We start from the raw sequence: 20,201 nt of genomic DNA, 5'->3' as shown, positions 1-20,201 counted from the left end.
TGACTATGACTATGACTGTAACTCTGGTGAGATAAACAGACGAACTGACAATGGCATGAAGAAAACAAAAGGCTTAAATACAGACATGAGGTGATCCGGGGAAGTGGCGACACATGGGGGAAAACAGCTGACAGACATAAACCTAATGACAGGACCAGGAGAGGAAAGCTAAATACAATGAACAAAGAACACATGACATTGTCAGAATAAAACAGGAAATGACAACACAACTTAACAGACCTAATACGTGATGAAATAAATAGAAAACCCCAAAACATAGAAAACCCAGGAACAATAACTGCCTAAACTAAAGGCAAATAGGAAATAACACAAACTAATAACATATCAAAAAATACAAAGAAAACTCAGAGTGCTGGGTCGGAGACCCAGCCTGTGACAGAGCCCCCCCCCTTAAGGGCGGATTCCAGACGCCCCAAAACCTCGAAAAACAAAACCAAAAACAACCCACCAAGGGCGGGCGGTGGGGGTCCAGGACGGAGGGCCAGAAACAAGGCCAAAAAAAACCAAAATGTCCATCAAAATCACAGGAGCGCAGGGAACAGTTCATGACTCCTCAGGGGGCCGGCCCGGGGGGTGACGGTCCAGAAAGCCATAGTTCATGTGATCAGGGGGCCGTCCGTGCGGACGGCAACGGCGGCGACACGGAAACGGTTCAGGGGGCCGACCTCGACGGCGGTGACGTGGAAACAGTTCAGGGGGCCGGCCGTGCGGAAGGCGACGGGGCGGAAACAGTTCAGGGGGCCGGCCGTGCGGAAGGCGACGGGGCGGAAACAGTTCAGGGGGCCGGCCGTGCGGAAGGCGGCGGCGGCGCCCAAGTGTCAGGCGTACCGGCCGAGGCTTGGAGGGCACAGGACCAGGTGACGCTGAAGCAGAGGCTGAGGCCGGACCAGGCGTAACAGAAGCACAGGCTGAGGCCGGACCAGGCGTAGCAGAAGAACAGGCAGAGGCCGGACCAGGCGTAGCAGAAGCACAGGCAGAGGCCGGACCCGACGAGGCTGAAGACTCTGAGGCCGGACCCGACGAGGCTGAAGACTCTGACGAGGCTGGACCAGGCGAGGCTGAAGACTCTGACGAGGCTGGACCAGACGAGGCTGAAGACTCTGACGAAGCCGGACCAGACGAGGCTGAAGACTCTGACGAGGCCGGACCAGGCGAGGCTGAAGACTCTGACGAGGCTGGACCAGGCGAGGCTGAAGACTCTGACGAGGCCGGACCAGGCGAGGCTGAAGGCTCTGATGAGGCCTGGCCTGGCGAGGCTGAAGGCTCTGATGAGGCTGGGCCTGGCGAGGCTGAAGGCTCTGATGAGGCTGGGCCTGGCGAGGCACAGGCTGAAGCTGGACCAGCCGATGACGAGGCGGCCGCAGATGGCGGCTGAACGGTCCCCTCGGACCCTCCAGCTGACGAGGCATGAGGGTGGACGGGCTCCTCGGGCCCTCCAGCTGACGAGGCAGGTTGCTTTTCAAGTTGCAGCAACACACAGTCTATAGTGGGTGAAATGAGTTTGTATGAGTTCTCAGACTGAGGTGTGGCAGAACCAGGTGAGGCGTCGTCCTCAGGCTGAGGCGTAGAAGCAGCAAGCAGTAGCGCAGCAGGTGGTGGTCCTGCAGGCGGCGGCACGGGAGCCGCAGGAGGTGGCGCTGCAGCCACAGGTGGTGAAGCAGAAGGTGGCCAGACGGGCTCCTCAGGCCCTCCAGCTGACGAAGCATGAGGCTGAACGGGCTCCTCGGGCCCGCCAGCTGACGTGGCATGAGGCTGGTGCGGTTCTCCTGAACCCCCAGCTGACGTGGCATGAGGCTGGATGGGCTCCTCGGGCCCTCCAGCTGACGAGGCATGAGGCTGGATGGGCTCCTCGGGCTCTCCAGCTGACGAGGCATGAGGCTGGATGGGCTCCTCGGGCCCTCCAGCTGACGAGGCATGAGGCTGGATGGGCTCCCCGGGCCCTCCAGCTGACGAGGCATGAGGCTGGTGTGGTTCTCCTGAACCTTCAGCAGACGAAGCATGAAGCTGGCTGGATTCTCCTGAACCTCCAGCAAACGAAGCCTGAAGCTGGCTGGATTCTTCTGAACCTCCAGCAGACGAAACATGAGGCTGGCTGGATTCTCCTGAACCTCCAGCAGACGAAGCATGAAGCTGGCTGGGTTCTCCTGAACCTCCAGCAAATGAAGCATGAAGCTGGCTGGGTTCTCCTGAACCTCCAGCAGACGAAACATGAGGCCGGACGGGCTCCCCGGGCCCTCCGGCTGACACTGAAATTGGCTGCACCAGCTGTACCTCCGTCTCCGGCTCCAAACCGGCCTGGATAGCAGTCCCACAGCAGCTTAGCTGAGCCTGATGGCTAGCTTTTCCAGGGCAAACAGTCTCTGTATAGCCGGGCTCATTAACCGGAAAAGTAGTGTCAATTTCAACAACTTCCTGAGAGAAAACATGAGGAGCCAAAATGTAATCACTCACTTGCGTTTGTGATACGGAGCGTCAGTGGCGCGCACGCCGCTTTTTCTTAGGAGTGGAAGACGGCGGAGCGATGGGTGGAAGTCCCTGGTAACTCCGAGGTCCCCCGAGAGCCAGTCGAGTTCCCCGGAAAGAGTGCTCGTGCTCCGGAATGAGCCACGGCTTCCACCGGAGCTCCTCCTCCAAGAGAGCGCAGAATATAGACTGGCGCTCGTCGTCGTCCAAGTCTATGGTGTGCGGCGCTTCCTCGCGCTGAACTGTGACAGGAGTATGGCGAGACTGTGATGAGGGCGTGGAAACTGGTGAGCTGAGAGGTGGTGACGCTGCGGCGAATCTCAGCGAACCGACACGAACCGTCTCAGGCTCGCAAGGCAGCGGCGGTGATTCCTGTTCGCGGTTTTGATGCTGCTGCGGTGGAAAAACTGTGCGAACAAAATCCTGCACATCCTCCGACAATCCCGCCGCGTAAACAGGATATGCAGACAAAATCTGTTTTAGCTGAACTCTGGTTGACTCCTTCTCATTCTCCTGTCTGCACGCGGAGTAGCAAATCCACTGTCCGCGGAGAATGGTCACCTGAGTGTTGAACTCCCAAAAATCCTCACAGATGTCCGCTGGGTCCATACTGGTCAGTTCGTTCTGTCACGGCGGGGTGCGCCGATGTGTGCGGAAACAGGACCCAAAAGCAGATGATGACGAGGAATAGTAATGATTAACAGAAAAGTGAACCTTTATTGCGATGACGGCAGGAAATGAACCAAGAGACCAAAGCAAACAGGCAAAACACTAAAAAACAAAACACTAAAGGTACTAAGACCAAAAACTATAACTATGACTGAGGTGGAAAATAAACAGGCTATGACTATGACTATGACTGTAACTCTGGTGAGATAAACAGACGAACTGACAATGGCATGAAGAAAACAAAAGGCTTAAATACAGACATGAGGTGATCCGGGGAAGTGGCGACACATGGGGGAAAACAGCTGACAGACATAAACCTAATGACAGGACCAGGAGAGGAAAGCTAAATACAATGAACAAAGAACACATGACATTGTCAGAATAAAACAGGAAATGACAACACAACTTAACAGACCTAATACGTGATGAAATAAATAGAAAACCCCAAAACATAGAAAACCCAGGAACAATAACTGCCTAAACTAAAGGCAAATAGGAAATAACACAAACTAATAACATATCAAAAAATACAAAGAAAACTCAGAGTGCTGGGTCGGAGACCCAGCCTGTGACAGAATCTGTAAATACACCAACTTCATTCATTGTCTGTCAAATTTGATATAAATAACTTTACCTTTTAGCTCTACACAAAACACTGCCAACACCATCTAGAATACAATGATTAGATTAAAAATGACAAAGGGACACCAATGTTTGGATACTTAGTACAAATAATATTATAAATATTAAATGTTTTCATAAATTAAAATGAATATATCTAAATGAAACAAACATAAAACAAAAGACACACACACACACACACACACATATATATATAAAAAAAAAAACACCCAGCACGCCCCTGCGGGCGGTTTATCCTTCAAGCTCGGGTCCTCTACCAGAGGCCTGGGAGCTTGAGGGTCCTGCGCAGTATCTTAGCTGTTCCCAGGACTGCGCTCTTCTGGACAGAGATCTCCGATGTTATTCCCGGGATCTGCTGGAGCCACTCACCTAGCTTTGGAGTCACCGCACCTAGTGCTCCGATTACCACGGGGACCACCGTTACCTTCACCCTCCACATCCTCTCGAGCTCTTCTCTGAGCCCTTGGTATTTCTCCAGCTTCTCGTGTTCCTTCTTCCTGATATTGCTGTCATTCGGAACCGCTACATCGATCACTACGGCCGTCTTCTTCTGTTTGTCTACCAACAACAACAACAACAATCTTTATTTATAGAGCACATTTAAAAGCCTTGGGCATACCAAAGTGCTTTACATAAAACAATAAAAGGTTCAAACATTGATAACGGATAAATAAAAAATAACGAGTTATGTTCATAGATAAAAGCTACCAATAAGAATGACTACAGCACATGGGTAATAGCAAGATAAAAGCTGTACCACCATAATAAAAGACACCAATAGAAAGATAGGAGGGAATTAATACAAGAGGTCAATAGGTCACAGCAACCAAACAAACAAACAAACAAACCAGCAATTAAAAGGTGGAGAAGGCAAGTTTAAAAAGATATGTTTTAAGCTGTGATTTAAAAGAATGAATAGAATCAGATGCCCGGATGCCAATCGGGAGATTGTTCCACAGCACAGGTGCAACAAGAGCAAACGATCGATCACCTCTAGTCTTAAGTCGAGATCTGGGCTGAGCCAGCAGTAACTGTGACGATGACCTTAGAGCCCTAGCAGGAGCATAAGGGTTTAAAAGGTCCTTAAGGTAGCTGGGTGCAGTGTTGTTAGTAATTTTAAAAGTAAACAACAAAATTTTAAATTGAATACGATATTTGACAGGCAACCAGTGCAGATCGGCAAGGACAGGAGTAATGTGGGCAAACTTGCTGGTTTTGGTTAGAATGCGAGCTGCAGCATTCTGAACTGTCTGTAATCTCTGTAAAAGGGAAGAGTGGAGACCACAATAAAGTGAATTACAATAGTCTAGCCTCGACGTTACAAAGGCGTGGATGAGCTTTTCGAGATCTTTATGCGGGATATAGCGCCTAGCCTTAGAGATAAGACGAAGCTGGTAAAAACTAGATCTGACAACAGCAGACACTTGTTTGTCAAGTGAAAAGGAGCTGTCAAATAAGACACCCAGATTCCTGACAGTATCAGAGAGAGAACAACTAAGAAAACCAAAGGCATCCCGGAGTTTGGCACGAAGGGCATTACTACCAAAAATCATAATCTCGGTTTTCTTCTCATTAAGGATAAGAGAATTCGACAACAACCACTTCTTGGCCTCAGACATGCATTCTCGGAGGCTATTCAGAGACAGAGCAAGATCGTCGTTTAGCTCAAAATAGAGCTGGATATCATCTGCATAATAGTGATAAGCAATATGGTATTTCTCAAAGATGGCACTTAAAGGAAGCAAGTATAATGAGAAAAGGGTAGGGCCCAGCACAGATCCCTGGGGGACACCACAGCAAACAGGTACAGCCGAGGAAGAGGATGTAGCCAGATGTACCGTAGAGAGCCGATTGGAGAGATAGGATTTAAACCAATCCAGGGCAGCGCCCTTGATGCCTACAGTGTGCTCAAGTCTCGCTAATAAGATATTATGGTCAACCATGTCAAATGCCGATGATAGATCCAAAAGCACTAAGACTGAGGGGCGTCCGTTGTCAGCCATTAGTAGGAGATCATTGAAAACACGAAGCAATGCTGATTCTGTGCTGTGATGTTGTTTGAAGGCCGATTGAAATTTATCATTTATATTATTCTCATCAAGGTAGGTCTGCAGTTGGAGCAGAACCACCTTCTCAAGTATTTTAGCCAGAAAGGGAAGCTTAGAAATTGGCCTAAAATTGGCAAAATCACTAAGCTCAAGGTTCCTTTTTTTTAGAACAGGTTGGATTATGGCATGCTTGAGAGCTGAAGGTACATAGCCAGAAAGCAAGGAGAAGTTCAATATGGACAATAAACAAGGTCCAATTACACTGAAACAATCCTTAACAATACGGGATGGGAGAGCATCATGTACACAGTTAGTATTGTTCAGTTTATCAATTAGACGCTTCAGAGTGGAGAGAGAAACGGGTTCAAATTGATAAAAAGTGGCCGAACAATCAGGAGTAGACATACAATCAGTCACCAGAGGAAGAGTAGATTTAAGGGATAAAACTTTATCTAAAAAATAGTTTGAGAATTTTCCACAAAGACCCGGGGAAGACAGCAGTGGCATAGAGGGACGGGGGTTCACCACAGAGTTAAAAATTTTAAATAGTCCGGTTGGTTAGCCACTACCATTTTGTCCGTCTGTATCTGGAAGTCCCACAGGATCTTAGCTCGGTCATTCTCCACCACCCTTGGGGGCATCTCCCATTTTGACCTCGGGACTTCCAGGTTATACTCGGCACAGATGTTCCTGTACACTATGCCGGCCACTTGGTTATGGCGTTCCATGTATGCCTTGCCTGCTAGCATCTTGCACCCTGCTGTTATGTGCTGGATTGTCTCTGGGGCATCTTTACACAGCCTGCACCTGGGGTCTTGCCTGGTGTGATAGACCCCAGCCTCTATGGATCTTGTACTCAGAGCTTGTTCTTGTGCTGCCATGATTAGTGCCTCTGTGCTGTCTTTCAGTCCAGCTTTGTCCAGCCACTGGTAGGATTTCTGGATATCAGCCACCTCCTCTATCTGCCAGTGGTACATACCGTGCAGGGGCCTGTCCTTCCATGATGGTTCCTCGTCTCCCTCCTCTTTCTTGGGTTTCTGCTGCCTGAGGTATTCACTGAGCACTCGGTCAGTTGGGGCCATCTTCCCAATGTATTCTTGGATGTTCGTTGTCTCATCCTGGACTGTGGTGCTGACACTCACCAGTCCCCGGCCCCCTTCCTTCCGCTTAGCGTACAGCCTCAGGGTGCTGGACTTGGGGTGAAACCCTCCATGCATGGTAAGGAGCTTTCTTGTCTTAATGTCAGTGGCTTCTATCTCCTCCTTTGGCCAGCCTATTACCCCAGCAGGGTACCTGATCACGGGCAGGGCGTACGTGTTGATGGCCCGGATCTTGTTCTTACCATTCAGCTGACTCCTCAGGACTTGCCTGACCCTCTGCAGGTACTTGGTGGTTGCAGCCTTTCTAGCGGCCTCTTCATGGTTCCCATTTGCCTGCGGGATCCCCAGGTACTTGTAACTGTCTTCTATGTCTGCAATGTTGCCTTCTGGTAGTTCAATCCCCTCAGTTCTGACTACCTTCCCTCTCTTTGTTACCATCCGACTACACTTCTCCAGTCCGAACGACATTCCAATGTCATGGCTGTATAGCCTGGTAGTGTGGATCAGTGAATCGATGTCTCGTTCACTCTTGGCATACAGCTTGATGTCATCCATGTACAGGAGGTGGCTGACAACTGCTCCGTTCCGTAGTCGGTATCCGTAGCCAGTCTTGTTAATGATCTCACTGAGGGGGTTCAGGCCTATGCAGAACAGCAGTGGGGACAGAGCATCTCCTTGGTAGATCCCGCACTTGATGGTGACTTGTGCTATGGGCTTGGAGTTGGCCTCTAGTGTTGTACGCCACATCCCCATTGAGTTCCTGATGAAGGCTCTTAGGGTCCCATTGATCCACTAGCCACTGAGCATTGCCGTTATGGGTTGCGTCCTTCTCCCATATGCTCTTCCAGTATTGCTCCGTCTCCAGCCTTGGTGGTGCTGTTCTCTTATTGTTCCCTTGCCACTGAGAGTACACCTTTGCTGGTTCTGTGGAGAACAGCTGGTTTATTCTCCTGCCTTCTATCTCTCTGGTGTACCTCCTCAAGCGGCTGGCCAAGGCTGTGAGTCTTTGCTTGGCAGTTTCCAAGGCCTCAGGTATGGACAGCTTGCTGTATTTCTTATGCACCTTCTTTGTTGCACCTTTCTGCAACTCCGTTAGTTGGCTAACCTCCCTCCGTGCTACTTTGATCTTGCCCTCTAGCCTCCTTCTCCATGGAGGGTACAGCCCCTTGTGGCTGTTCAACTTGTAGCCAAGCATCTCACTGATCACTGCTGCCGTATTGTAGATCAGCTTGTTAGTGTCGGTAATCGTGGTTGTAGGTATTGTCCGTAATGCTGCATTAACATCATCCAGCAGACCTTCTGAGGGTACTTCACGTAATCTTGGTAACCGGCTACGGGGGATCCAGGTTTCAAGCTTGGCCATTATCCTATTTTTCAGGTCAGTTCCTCTCGCACTCAACGATCCTTCTTGGGGCTATGTACCCAATCTCGGGTGGGGGTGATGATATCGCCCCCCTGACCTGGCGTCCTGACTCCTCCTTGCCGTAGCATTTGTGTTGTACCTCGTCAATCTCTAGCTGTGAGAGCAGTCCCTTCTTTCGAATGTTGGAACACTGAGCTACTAGTTGTTTCGCCGTCATTGTGGATGTTGGGTATCGAAGAATCCATAGGTCCGTCATCCTATTCATGTAGCCCCTTCCGCCGGGGTTACTTGCGTAGTAGCATTCCAACAACGCCCTGTTTTCATCTCTTGCCCACCGATGCCTTCTTGTTCCAGTAGCCCACTTTTCGTCAGGGTGCCCTGGTTCCTCAACACCTGACGCGGACCTTGTTGATCCGGGCGACGTCCGAGCCGGCATGCCTTCATATTTCATATTTATATATATATATATATATATATATATATATATATATATATATATATATATATATATATATATATATATATATATAAACAAAAAAAGAGCTCAGTGAACATGAACTTACTGTGAAGTGCACCTTTTATCAGAAAGAAAGATGTTGGCCCAGTATTCTTAGTTTCTTGTATTTTTTGTATTTCGTTCCTTATTTAGGCCATGTTTCCTGAGTTGTCCTGTTGTGTTGTTCCCTAAGTGTTTTCCCTTCGTGACTCTTAACCCCTGTGTGCCCCTCTTTGTGTTTATTCCACGTTTCCCCTGCCCGTTATGGCTATGTTCTTCCTGTACTCTCTCTCTCCCCTCCTGTCTGAACCCCCGTGTACTTCCTGTTTTACTTTGTGACTCCCGCGCCTGTATACGTCATGTTATGTTCACCCCGCCCTGTCTCGTTATGATTATCAGTGTCACCTGTGTCCCCCATGTGCTCCCACTTCCTTCGTTAACCCTCTGTGTATTTATGTCTGCGTCTCCCTCAGTTCTGTGTCGCGTTCTCCCTCATACTGTGTGGATCTCCCTGTGTCTCTCTGCGAGTGTTTAGTTTCTTGTTCCCAGTTTCGTTTTGTATGTCCTACGATCTGCCTCTCCAGCATTAAAGCTGTGATTTTTTTGAGTTCATCCCCTGAGTCTGTGAGTTTGCATCCTGCCTGCCACACAGCGATCCATGACATTTAATGTGGCAAACAGGCGCACGGCCCTCCCCCACCCACATACAGGCTTAGCCATGCTGCAGCAAAATATAAAGGAAGTTAGCTGTAGATGACATAAAGTAGTTTTCAAACTAAACTAATAATAATGAAAGATGTTGAAAGTTAAAAATGAATTATTTTAATTTACATGTTGTTATGCATTAGTCTTCCATTTTAGTACATTTTGAAAAATAAAATTTGACAGATTTTTTTCTTTGTTTTCTCCTCTCTCTCTCTTTGTGTGTGTTTTTGCCCTGGGTACAGGAAGAAGAACGTATGGTGGAAGTGAACAGGACAGCGACTGTGTAAACAAGTATGAATTCTCAGAAGTCCTCCGCACCCTCATTCACAGCAAAGCTGAAAGTGAAAGAAGAGCTGCTGCAGGAGAATTGCGCCTGATGCCTACATGAGCTTCAGATGAACACAAAGGGTCTTCATGACCAACAATCACATGTGAAATTTAGACAAATATAATGCCAAATAAAACTGGAGTAAACTCATTTATTCCAGAATGTATACACTAAATGATGTTTTCCATAGGCCCAAGAACAGCACACAGCACAAGATCTGTACAATTACTGTTTCTAAATTGTATCATAAATACTGCTCACATCAATGCACTTACAGTAGCCGCAGTAAAACCAAGAGGAAAATAATTCAAGTTTATATTCAATGGACCAAAACGTAATAACTTGGATATGGAGTTGGTTTCATGTTGATCTATGACTTCATCTAGTACTTACCAGGTGAGGTAAATGAGGTAAATACAATCTCATATGAGTAACATGACCTTTTAAAGAACTAAGCCGAAATGCAGAAGTAGTGTTTCAGGAAAAACTTCCTTAGACAGCATTCTGACTTTTCTGTATGACTTTCAACAAAAATAATTTGGTGCACAAGTTTGATTCATTTGGGCTTTTTCTAATTTCTTAACATTTGATTTGCTGTAAAATGACAATCATAACTTTCAGCAGTGATTAGGTGAAGATCCAGTAGGTGAAGGAGTGAATTTTTAATGTGGGTGGACAGAGGACAGATGTCTTAGCTAACAACACAAACATCACAACAATACAAACGTAGTTATAGTTTGACATTTATTGATGCATCCATCATTCACCACAACAGACGTGAATGCTATCATGGAAAAAAAACATAATGAAGCTCAAAAAATGATTTTATATATTAGTAACATTTACATTTGCACAAATGTGACTTTGCACTATATTTATCTTTTTTTATCCCAAATTTAATTTGAAGAGTTAAGGTTAGAAAATTAATTATTACAATTTAGTTCAATGTAAACAAAACAGATTAAGAAATGATATTGAAATAAACCCAAAGCTGAGAGTAGCGTGTGTCAAGCAGACTGTGGAGAAGAGCAGAACAAATTCAACCAGAAAATAAAAACTCATTTTTGTCATTGTGCTGTGTTTACATCTTAAATTACTTGCAGTAGTACAGCCAAGTGGTGAAGCACGCACTTACATTGCAAAACAAGTTCAAACTGAACTGTGGTGAAGTCGTTCTCTGACTCTGGACGAGTTGCCTTGTTGACTTGCTAAGCATTAACATCAAGTGATTCTTGATGACGCAGGAGTTTCTTGCCTTGCTCTATTTTAGCCATTGTCTCTGCTTTTTCCTTCATGGACCTCAGAGACTGAACTCGTTGCTTCCAGCCTGGTTTGCCCTCAGATTTCTCTCCTTCAATAAGCATGTCGATGTACTCTGGAGTGGACAGAGGGTTTGGCTTCAGTGCTATCTCTTTAAGTCTGTTCAGACACTTGGCAGATCTCTCCATCAGTTTCACTACGTCAGCCTGCAAACTTTTATACTCAGCATTCAGTTTATCAATCACTTTCTGAACAGTCATCTTCTCTCCTGTGGCTTCCCGATACTTTTCTTCCAGCTCCTTTATTGTTCTTTTCTCTTTAACATCTTCATAGCCCCATCTGTACTTCTGGTTAAAGTGTACATTCCAAATACATTTTCCTGGACATTGAGTACAATATCCATCTGGCCCCATTGCTCCACAGCTCCTTTTATCTGCATCATTTGCATAGGCACAAGGGTAGTGACAGGTGGCATGACACTGCTGACAGTTGGTGATGTAGTTTCCAGAGCCAGAAATGTCCTCCTGAACAGGCTTTTTGACAGTAACTTCAAATTCAAAGTTCTCATTTCTGCCGATCTCTGCTTCATATTCTTTAAGTTTTTCCCTCGTCTCTTTTATCTCCTCAAGCTTGGCTAACCCAAGTTTCACCTGCTCCTGCAGATTCTCAACTGAAATCTCGAGCTGCTTTCTTTCTCTGAGGACCTCCTTTGTCAGTGTCAAGCTTTTAGTTTCTATTTTATTCAGAGTGGCAAAAAACCTTTTCATGCTTTTTGTCCCCATCTCCCAAAACATCTGATCAAAGCCTCCTTCATCATCATCATCACTCATTCTGTCTCCTTCAGCTGATTTGTTATTTGCAAACAGCGCTGAGTTATTGAATTTGAAGTGAACCGGCAGTCCGTCTTTTGTTTTAGGACATGGGACTCCTGCAGCATTGATCGCCTCGAGAACTGGAGGACGCTGACCGTCTGCAAATGTCACCACAATGCTGATGTTTTCTGCCACATCTTTGCCAAAGATTGAGAGCACTGAATCAAACACATATTTCTGTGTTGGTGTGAGTCGTGCTAAAGCAGCCTGAGCTACAAAACACACAGCATCAATGTCACTGACACCATGTGAGGAAGTGAAGAGATTACGTAGCTGCTCTACGATCTCTCTGTCTCTTTCTATGCCTCTTGTATCTCCAAAGCCTGGAGTGTCCACAATGGTCAGAGAGAACGGGATTTGAAATCCCTCCTGGTGGTTGACTTTGTACACAGCGACTTCAGAGGTCTGACTGTGAGCTTGTGATGTTGACTGAGTTTCATTCACCAAGTTAAAGCGATATGGATCCTCCCATTTAACACCTAAAATGTAATTGATCATCCCGTTGATGAGAGTTGTCTTCCCAGCACCGGTTGCTCCAAGAACCATTATGGTGCGATTAGGTTTACTGGACTCTTCTCCAAAACTAAAACTCTTGCATCCATCGACATTGAATTTATCATTTTTTAGGGGAATGACATAAACCGGGAGATGTCCTGAATGTGATTCCAGCAGTTTGCTGATCTTTTTAACAGCATCTGAAAGCTTTATGGGGCTTTTTTCTCCCTTAAAGCGGCTGAACATTCTCGTTTTGTTTTATATTAATTACTAAAGTTACTATGAAGACGTTGATCTTTCGTTGATCTTTCTCGCTCTGTGCAGTCAGCATCAATATCTTCTGCTCTGGAGGTGTTGTTCAGGCCCAAATCTGAAGAAATATGAAATGTACAAAATATAAATACACAGAATTAGAGTCTTCAAGTTTAAATAGGAATGATCTGTGCTTAACAATGACTGTGTATCTTAAGTGAGGGAAGACATTATATCGATATTGAGGGAATGGCATTCTGCTCTATCGCTGTACTCATGGAGATGTCGAAGAAAAAAACGATCTATTTTTTTTATGTAGAATTGTCGCCTTAGATCCTTAAATTAGCTTAAAATGGCTAAACTACACAAAAACCACCACATTTTATTCTAAGCCCAAAAATTATCCCCACTGAAAATAAAATCTTATGTTAAGATTTTAGTTTGGACTACTCACTTTCAGTTTTAAATTTATATATTATTCTTTAATGTGGTGTGACTTTTACCATTCAAAGCATGCAGTAAAATTTTACTTTTGTCTGTTTTCTGCAAGGGTGCTTTGCTAATGAAAAGATAAGTTTGGGCCATTATTGCTGTTAGATAATGGAGTGTGTGTGCACGCGTGTGTGTTTGTGTGTGTGGGTGTGTGTCCTCAAGTCCTTTCTCCTATAAGGCCACACACTGGGGGTGTCCAAATTCATAGGCTGCATCCTCCTGAGGCCGCATTTGTAGGCCGATTACGTCACAGCGATGCGACGAAGGCTGTCCAAATTTGTACACTCCTCCAAATGTGTCCTACTTTTCCCCAGATTTGAAGGATGGGTCGGGTGTATCCTTCGTGGCCCACCATGTCCCAGAATTCATAGCGCAGCCCAGCCAATTCCAGTTTCCAACAATGGCGGCAGCTACTTAGTTTTAATATTACTCTTATTACTCTTTCTGGGTCACAAAATACACTTTTAGGATATTTTCAGGTGAGAATGTAGCTGTGTAAACTTCAAATATTTGCTCGGTTTATCAAGATATCACGTTTGCAAAAGTGCTCCGATGTTTTTGGAGACGTCTGTTACCTATGGGCTCAAATTGTGGTCATAAATATTTTGTACTTGTAAATCAGTTTTGTACTTGTAAATCAGGATTTGTGTGTGTAAAAAGAATTTGTGTGTGGACTTAGCAAAAAAATACGTGTGAAACTCTGCACTCAAGTTTCAAGTTTCAAGTATGAATTTTGACCCTATTTTTCTTCGTTTCATCTGATTGGCCAATGTCATGTCAATCACAAATTTAACAATCCAATCAGAGAACAGATAGGTTTGGCTATTGGAGGGGTGCTTTATGGAGCTTCAGGTCCTTGAAGGGAATAAATGCCCTTTACATGCCAGCCCAGCGTTTTCCTTCATCACCAGGAAGGAAAACAGTCTGTGGTCGTCCGAGTTTGGTGATTTTTGTGTCACAGGACTACGTGTTTAATACAGGGACTTCCACAGCCTTTTCAACAGCGCTGCGGACCTGGGGGGGGGGCAGTGTTGTGGAAATGACACAGTCTTCACTAGTGGGGATAGTTACAAAGCTTTCTTCGTTGTGAATTAGCGATACATGTTTTTATTGAACATTTGAAGATAAAAAAAACAGAAACTCTTGTAGAGGACATAAAGTCAGAGATGGAAACGACAAGGAGCAGGAATTATTGATTTTTAATGTCACAATTCCAACCCTGCTCCTTTATCCGTTCTTCGAACGGCAAAAGTGACCCGAAATAGGCACTCTGGTGGAGTTACTTTGTGTGTGTGTTTATAAGTAGTTTTAAACCTTGTGATCCACAAAACAGCATAACAGTGAAAGAAGAACTGACTGCGTTACAGTCAGAGCAGGAGCAGCGGCTTCGCTCATGCGCGATTCATTTGCAGTTTGGACGCACAGGTGTGAACATCTCCTGCAGCTGGGGGAGGACTATCCTCCGCCCGTGAGCACTTTAGCACGGGTGAGGTGCCCACGGCAGCACCGCTGCTTGTTGAGAGTAAGAGCAACACGCGCTTTCACGTCAAAAAGTCGTCATAAATAAGTCTCCAATAACACCAGAAAAAGTCGCCAGATTTGTTGCTGGTCGCTTTTTAGAAAAAAAGTCGCTAAGGAGGTCTGAAAAGTCGCTCAATATAGCGACAAAGTCGCTAAGTTGGCAACACTGCCTGCAGTTCAAAACAGCGCCCCCCAAACAGCCAAACCCATCTGTTAAATTAGTGATTGACATGACATTGACCAATCAGCTGAAAGGAAGAAAAATAGGGTCAAAATTCATACTTGTAACTTGAAACTTGAGTGCAGAGTTTCACACGTATTTTTTGGTCCACACACAAATTCTTTTTACACATACAAATCCTGATTTACAAGTACAAAATATTTATGACCACAATTTGAGCCCATAGTTACCCACCAGCTCGATAGCTAGCCGGGGGTATAACTGCGAACTCCCGGCACATCGTTTTCAGATCTCCGCGGTCTTTCTCTACTCAGGTTAAACATGACATATACAGTGGGACAAAAAAGTATTTAGTCAGCCACCGATTGTGCAAGTTCCCCCACCTAAAATGATGACAGAGGTCAGTAATTTGCACCAGAGGTACACTTCAACTGTGAGAGACAGAATGTGAAAAAAAAATCCATGAATTCACATGGTAGGATTTGTAAAGAATTTATTCGTAAATCAGGGTGGAAAATAAGTATTTGGTCAATAACAAAAATACAACTCAATACTTTGTAACATAACCTTTGTTGGCAATAACAGAGGTCAAACGTTTACTATAGGTCTTTACCAGGTTTGCACACACAGTAGCTGGTATTTTGGCCCATTCCTCCATGCAGATCTTCTCGAGAGCAGTGATGTTTTGGGGCTGTCGCCGAGCAACACAGACTTTCAACTCCCGCCACAGATTTTCTATGGGGTTGAGGTCTGGAGACTGGCTAGGCCACTCCAGGACTTTCAAATGCTTCTTACGGAGCCACTCCTTTGTTGCCCGGGCGGTGTGTTTTGGATCATTGTCATGTTGGAAGACCCAGCCTCGTTTCATCTTCAAAGTTCTCACTGATGGAAGGAGGTTTTGGCTCAAAATCTCACGATACATGGCCCCATTCATTCTGTCCTTAACACGGATCAGTCGTCCTGTCCCCTTGGCAGAAAAACAGCTCCATAGCATGATGTTTCCACCCCCATGCTTCACAGTAGGTATGGTGTTCTTGGGATGCAACTCAGTATTCTTCTTCCTCCAAACACGACGAGTTGAGTTTATACCAAAAAGTTCTACTTTGGTTTCATCTGACCACATGACATTCTCCCAATCCTCTGCTGTATCATCCATGTGCTCTCTGGCAAACTTCAGACGGGCCTGGACATGCACTGGCTTCAGCAGCGGAACACGTCTGGCACTGCGGGATTTGATTCCCTGCCGTTGTAGTGTGTTACTGATGGTGACCTTTGTTACTTTGGTCCCAGCTCTCTGCAGGTCATTCACCAGGTCCCCCCGTGTGGTTCTGGGATCTTTGCTCACCGTTCTCATGATCATTTTGACCCCACGGGATGAGATCTTGCGTGGAGCCCCAGATCGAGGGAGATTATCAGTGGTCTTGTATGTCTTCCATTTTCTGATGATTGCTCCCACAGTTGATTTTTTCACACCAAGCTGCTTGCCTATTGTAGATTCACTCTTCCCAGTCTGGTGCAGGTCTACAATACTTTTCCTGGTGTCCTTCGAAAGCTCTTTGGTCTTGGCCATGGCGGAGTTTGGAGTCTGACTGTTTGAGGCTGTGGACAGGTGTCTTTTATACAGATGATGAGTTCAAACAGGTGCCATTCATACAGGTAACGAGTGGGGGACAGAAAAGCTTCTTACAGAAGACGTTACAGGTCTGTGAGAGCCAGAGATTTTCCTTGTTTGAGGTGACCAAATACTTATTTTCCACCCTAATTTACGAATAAATTCTTTACAAATCCTACCATGTGGATTCATGGATTTTTTTTTCACATTCTGTCTCTCACAGTTGAAGTGTACCTCTGGTGCAAATTACTGACCTCTGTCATCATTTTAAGTGGGGGAACTTGCACAATCGGTGGCTGACTAAATACTTTTTTGCCCCACTGTAGGTCACTTAGATAACTTAAAAATGTTATTGTTTGGCTTTTTTCAGTGTTTTATTTGTTCATAAGTAAATCGCTTTGGCTGAGATTACAGCTGAATAAACGTCAAACAGAAAACTGATTAAACAGAAGTGTGAGACGATAAAACATTTACGCCAGTGCCCTGTTATATTTTACATAGCAAGGAGCAGATGGCTGATTTTATTAAACTCCTCCGAGACAGCTGGTGATGCAAAACTGAAGGCTAGACTGTTCAATTTCACAGCAGCTCACTTATAGACCATGAAGGCTGGGTCCTCAGGAGGATGCAGGCTATGAATTTGGACACCCCCACTGTTTTGTAAACTAATTCAGTAACTAATTTAATAACAAAAAAGATGACTAACCTTTCAGAGCTTCTAACATATCTCTGTTGCAAGAACCAAAACAAAATTTTTGTTCTTGTTCAGCTATGCAGCTGTACTGCAGCCATGGGTAGAAATATGCGCAGTAGTGGAGGAGCAGTCACTATGGAGATGGCAAGACTTTACAGCACACAGGAGGCTGAGTGTGAGTGTGAAGACACACAGAGGAAGCCTCAGAGGTAGAAACTCTCCAAGCCGGGAGACTGACAGACCTTAGGCATCCTACTCAAATCCTCTCAAACAAACTAGAGTCTGCTGGGTCGATGGTGGTCATGTCTTTCTGTCAAGGCAGCCCGTGTAGCAGGCACCGATTTGCAGGAGTCAGATTAGACTGATTGCATTGGCTAATTGTGCAGCTCCTCGGCCAAAGGAGGAAAAATCATTTTCTGTCCAGTGAACCACCTGTCACCTGACTCAAACAGGCTCTCGTCCACACTGTTCTTATTTTTAAAGTGCTCTCCAAACAAACATTACTATTAACAGCTGGATTTTCCTGTTTGAGTGCAGCTAGCCAAACGCCGCATACCTACTTACTGCTAAAGAGTAGTGATGTGTGATACCACTGATTTCGATGTATTTTACGTCCACATGTGACTCCGTTTACGCTCAGCCATTGTTGTGAGTGCGCACGCCAGCAGGGGCTGCGACACAATTATACAGCCGTATTTCGCACACGACTATAAATGATGGAAGAGGAAGTAGTTCCTTCCAATTTAGATGATCCGAATGTTATACTTTCTTTCCACTGCGTTCCTGTAAATGAAAAATTACAAATTTACCCCAAAGTACTAAAATATCGATATTTTAATATGAGAATCGATTCTAGAACATAAATTACTAGTATCGGAAGAATCGATATTTCAATATCGATCCGCACATCACTACTAAAGAGACATGAAAGTAAAAGTGGACAGTCTATCGTTTCTTTCTTAGCATAAAACTTATTGTTTCAGCCAGGAGCAGCATGTAAGTGATCCCCTTAGACTGATTTTTACTTTTAATGTCCTTATTTTCCTCTGAGTTATCGATTCTGTCACTGGCCTTTATATGTGTAGCATTTCATGTCCCCATTAATGTTATTGTTATTGGTGACACTATGATGATGATGATTATTATTATTGATTGTATCATTATTATCAATTAGATCTTTATTTTGATCTGCATATGTATATGTGTGTGCGCGTGTGTGTGTGTGCATGTGTGTGTGTGGGTGTGTGCGCGCGTGTGCGTGTGTGTGCGTGTGTGTGTGTGTGTGTGTGTGTGTGTGTGCATGTGTGTGTGTGTGCATGTGTGTGTGTGTGTGTGTGTGTGCGTGTGTGTGCGTGTGTGTGTGTGTGTGTGGGTGGCAAAGTGCTTCCACGCAGTGTACCAGGGGTATGGAGAAAAGTTGTCGTACCATAGGCATGAGGAGTGTGTGTGTGTGTGTGTGTGTGTGTGTGTGTGTGTGTGTGTGTGTGTATTTATATGTGGAAAGGAAAATATGTAAACATGAATATGCTGCAATAGAACTAAAGTATCCACTTATAACCACGAGTAGGGATGGGTATCGTTTAGGTTTTATCCGATACCGGTGCCAAATCGGTACTTTTGAAACGGTGCCGGTGCTCAAACCGGTGCTTAAAGAATGGAGAACACAAAATTGGTCCAAAAACCTCTCATGTTCAGCAGTTTTTTTGTAAAAAGATAACAATGTTAGCCTTTTCTGCAGCTATGGGGCATATATGGTATCACTCTTGGCTGGAAGCTTAAACAATGGAAAAAACACAAACTTTGTCCTAAACCTCTCATGTTTAACTGTTTTCCACTTTTTCTTTGGTCATTTTAGCCTTTTTGTCCAGGGTGAAGGGAGTATCTGCCATCAAACAAGAAGACAGCCGCATGTAGCTATGATGATGTTTGCTAGTTCACCTTACCTGCATTAATGTAATAACGTGGTTAGCCTACTCAACGTAAATTACACACGAACAACATTGAGCTACTCACGCAGAGAAGAACGGCTGCTGCTGCATCATCATCCTCATCATTTCTGCTACACTGGCAGGGCTAGGGGCCAGGACTCTCCTCTTCGGGTTTTTGGGGATGTTGCATAACAGGCAACCCACCCGCAGTAGATGCGCTCGGTGTGAGGTCTCGCAGCAAGCTATCAAATACGGCGCATTTCTGGGCTTTTAAAAAAAACGCTATGCGTCGCCAGGTGTTTCATCGGATTTGATGTGTTACCTCCTTTGACAGTATCACAGTATCAGCTTAAAGCACTTGTTGCTGCTGAGTTTGCATCTTTTGCTGTGAAGTACAGCCAGACTTTTGACCGCTTCGCCTTGGGCATTTTTAATCTGTAGCTCTGCTCTAAAAGAACGTACGTACCTGGCCCCGCTAACTATTCTCGGAAACTAAAATGATTGGCTAGAAGTGTATCACAGCTCAGGAAAAAAAAGCACCGAAATAAAGCACCGAAACGTGCGCTGCTTTTCGGTCTGGTTACTACCGTTTATGTCAGAACCGGTGCCATCATGGCACCGGACACCGGTACCCATCCCTAACCACGAGTGTCTTGTAATGTCTGTTTAAAACGTGCCTGGCAGCACATGGTACATAGTCATTTGTATTGTAATTTATCCTGAAACCTCTGAACGTAATAATTTTATAAGCAGATTTTCCACATGCAGATCAGTGAAGTTCCTGCCTCTGTAAGATTAAAAGTGTACAGAAACAAGCAGCACTGGCATTGTTTTCATTTTGAATATTTAATGTTTAAACTTTTACGTGGGTAGTACATTTCTAACCAAACTTAACTTCATGCTAGTGCATTATGTCATAAGCTAACATCATCAGTTGTCACCTTTCAGTCTAACTCTGTCCTGTCTGAAAAACCCATCAGATTCATTTATCATTAGGATTCCTTTTAGTTTTGATTATCACAAGATTACAGAACACAAAATGGAGTGAAAATAAAATAT

The 20,201-nt window shown here is 45.1% G+C and overlaps 1 protein-coding gene across 1 annotated transcript in view; it reads right to left on the bottom strand.

The window, feature by feature from the left end:
• Window positions 1-10,562: 10,562 nt before the first annotated feature.
• LOC308412580 (uncharacterized protein) overlaps window positions 10,563-20,201 on the bottom strand; it is a 10,621-nt gene continuing 982 nt past the window's right edge. Inside the window, exon 2 of the mRNA XM_080907048.1 lies at window positions 10,563-12,832. Coding sequence (XP_080763174.1) covers window positions 11,044-12,708 — 1,665 coding nt within the window. The 5' untranslated portion in view covers window positions 12,709-12,832 and the 3' untranslated portion in view covers window positions 10,563-11,043. The remainder of the gene's footprint in view (window positions 12,833-20,201) is intronic.

Source organism: Rhamphochromis sp. 'chilingali' (assembly GCF_963969265.1).
Source record: "Rhamphochromis sp. 'chilingali' genome assembly, chromosome: 16".
NCBI lineage: Eukaryota > Metazoa > Chordata > Actinopteri > Cichliformes > Cichlidae > Rhamphochromis > Rhamphochromis sp. 'chilingali'.
Note: the sequence above shows the minus strand (reverse complement) of the source record. Positions and strands in the feature narration are given on the sequence as shown.